The sequence below is a fragment of the Spermophilus citellus genome (genome assembly GCF_964194105.1).
Source record: "Spermophilus citellus genome assembly, chromosome: 3".
Classification (NCBI taxonomy): domain Eukaryota; kingdom Metazoa; phylum Chordata; class Mammalia; order Rodentia; family Sciuridae; genus Spermophilus; species Spermophilus citellus.
Genome location: NC_138184.1, coordinates 156,855,242 through 156,857,492, shown reverse-complemented (window position 1 = coordinate 156,857,492; position 2,251 = coordinate 156,855,242). Strand labels below are relative to the sequence as shown.

The following is a 2,251-nucleotide window of genomic DNA, read 5'->3' as shown; positions in this document are numbered from 1 at the left end:
AGCCTCACTGACTTAGAAAGACCCTGTCTCAAGATACAAAAATAAAATAAAAAATAAAAAAGGTTTGGGGATGTAGCTCAGTGGCAGCACATCTCAGGATTTAATTGTCAGTACTAGGGAGAAGTAAGGAGCCTTCTCTACCTTGTTAAATTGTCCTCTATATGGCAGGGGTAGAAAACATGGATCTCTCAGACTCACATGTCAGCAGTTATTGGTTTAGGTTTTGCCAATGAAGAACTCTTGTGTGAGATTTGGAAGGAGAGCAAAAAGGAGAAGCCATTATTTTTTGGTGGGAGATGCAGGTCACTATGCAGATATTAGAGATGGAAGGCATGGGATTTGTTTTTTTGCTAGTGGCTTCTAAGATGTCCTGCTGAGAGTCACAAACTTGAGTGCTGCAAGTATCTGAAACTACTAGCAGTGGTTTCTGTGTTCAATGCAAATTCTGATTTGGCCCTACTTGTGGTTTCCCCAGCTCTGCCAATGGTCGTATCACTCTCTCTCTCTTTTTTTTCCTGGATCAAATGAATGTTTTATTATAGAAATTATGGGCCTACTTCCTCCATAAATAAATCTGTGCAGAATTGGGAAGCAGGACCGTGACATCCACAGAAATGAAGAAAGCATACCCTTAAGGCTCAGGGATCAGTACAAGACTTCAGCATCCTCCCATTTTCAAGTACAAGAACAAGGCTGCTGGGATCTTCTTTGGAGTGGAAACAATAAAACCCATGATACAGGATCTCTCAGAATTTGGGGGTCCATTGTAGATTTAACCTATGACTCAGGTCCAAAAGTCTCAGCTTTCTCTGCCACTTCCAAAGCTAGCTTCCCCTTCTGGTCAAACAGCTCACACCTGATGGGCATTTCCAGGAAGAAGAATGGATTCTTTTTTTTTTTTCACTGGTAAAATATTCACTTTATTTATATAAATTTTATATTATGTAATAAAACATTCTTATGGTAGTTATTAAGGATCTCTTTGCTTTTGGGGATCATAAATGGAAACAGTGATTGAGTCTGTTCTGAGCAAGGCTGATTTAAAATGTTTTTACTTTGAATAATTTCTAAATCTTTACAAAAATGCTCTATGCATTTTTATATGTGCATCATACTTTTTAAAAAAAATATTTATTTTTTTTTAGTCATACATGACAGAAGAATGCATTTTGATATATAATACATACATGGAACGTACATACATCAATCATATTGTCTATTCTATAGAATGGGTTCTTGAAGGAAAAGTCTGAGTAAATTTCCTAAATTTTTCAGAGATGAGATTCTATTGCAGCTTGCCCAGGATCTGCCAGCACCACAAACTTGATCTGAGTGGAACATGGAGGCCAGCATGAGCTTCTCACTGGAGGTGAGGCAGGGCTGACTGAATTGAATGGACACCCAGTAATTAACAGGATTGCCCAGGTACTCCACCTCCTCTTTCCCATTGGCCATGAATTTGCTGTTCACTTCCATGCCATTGATGGCCAGCACTGTGTGGTCCACTGAAGAGCTGAGGCTAAGTGTCAGCATAGCTCCAAGCCAGGGATCCCACCAGGGAATGGGGGCCTGGAGCACAAGTTGTATCATTCTTTAGTTCTCTGAATTAAGTCACTTCCTGAAGGACATGCTTATGGTGGTTAATATTTTCCTGAAAAATGTTTGACAAATATAGGCAGAATAAGCTTTTGTTCTGCCTTTTGAATTTCAAGAGAAAAACCAGAGATGGAGATACAGATTTGGAAGTCACCAACAAATAAATAATAAACATGGAATATGATGAGGTTTCTTTGCAGATAAGAGAAATGAGGTATGAGAGAATCCTGGGTTTCAAGTTTTTTTTGAAGACAAATAAAAAACAAATCAGAAAGAATACCAAGAAGAAGGTACATCAATGAATTAGAAGGAAATCCAGGTGGTATGCATTATAAATGTAAAGTCAAGAAAGTGCTCCAGCAAGAAGGGAGATTGTTGACTAGAGAGGTTAAGGAGGTCTAACTGATGAAAACTTATTTTGAAAGTGAATACATTTTGGATTAAAAAGGAAAAGCTATTTAGCTGGGTTTGAACATGGGAATAAAAGTGCTAATGCATGTAGGGGTCTGTGGATGGAGCAGTTTGTAAAAGATGGTGTAAAATGAACATTTAGAAAGGCAAAAACGAACAATTGGGGATGGCTTGAACACTAATTGAAGAAGTTTGGACCTTTTTTTTTTCCTGTAAGTAATGAGAGCCACCCAGTATTTGAATT

At 38.1% G+C, this 2,251-nt stretch overlaps 1 protein-coding gene across 1 annotated transcript; it reads right to left on the bottom strand.

Annotated features, from left to right (window-relative positions):
• Positions 1-777: 777 nt before the first annotated feature.
• On the bottom strand, positions 778-1,448 carry LOC308643454 (trafficking protein particle complex subunit 4-like; the record flags this gene model as incomplete). Its single annotated transcript, XM_081283290.1, is given in 4 exon segments — positions 778-888; positions 1,236-1,262; positions 1,266-1,271; positions 1,275-1,448. Coding segments are annotated over 4 exon segments (318 nt in total).
• Positions 1,449-2,251: the final 803 nt, after the last annotated feature.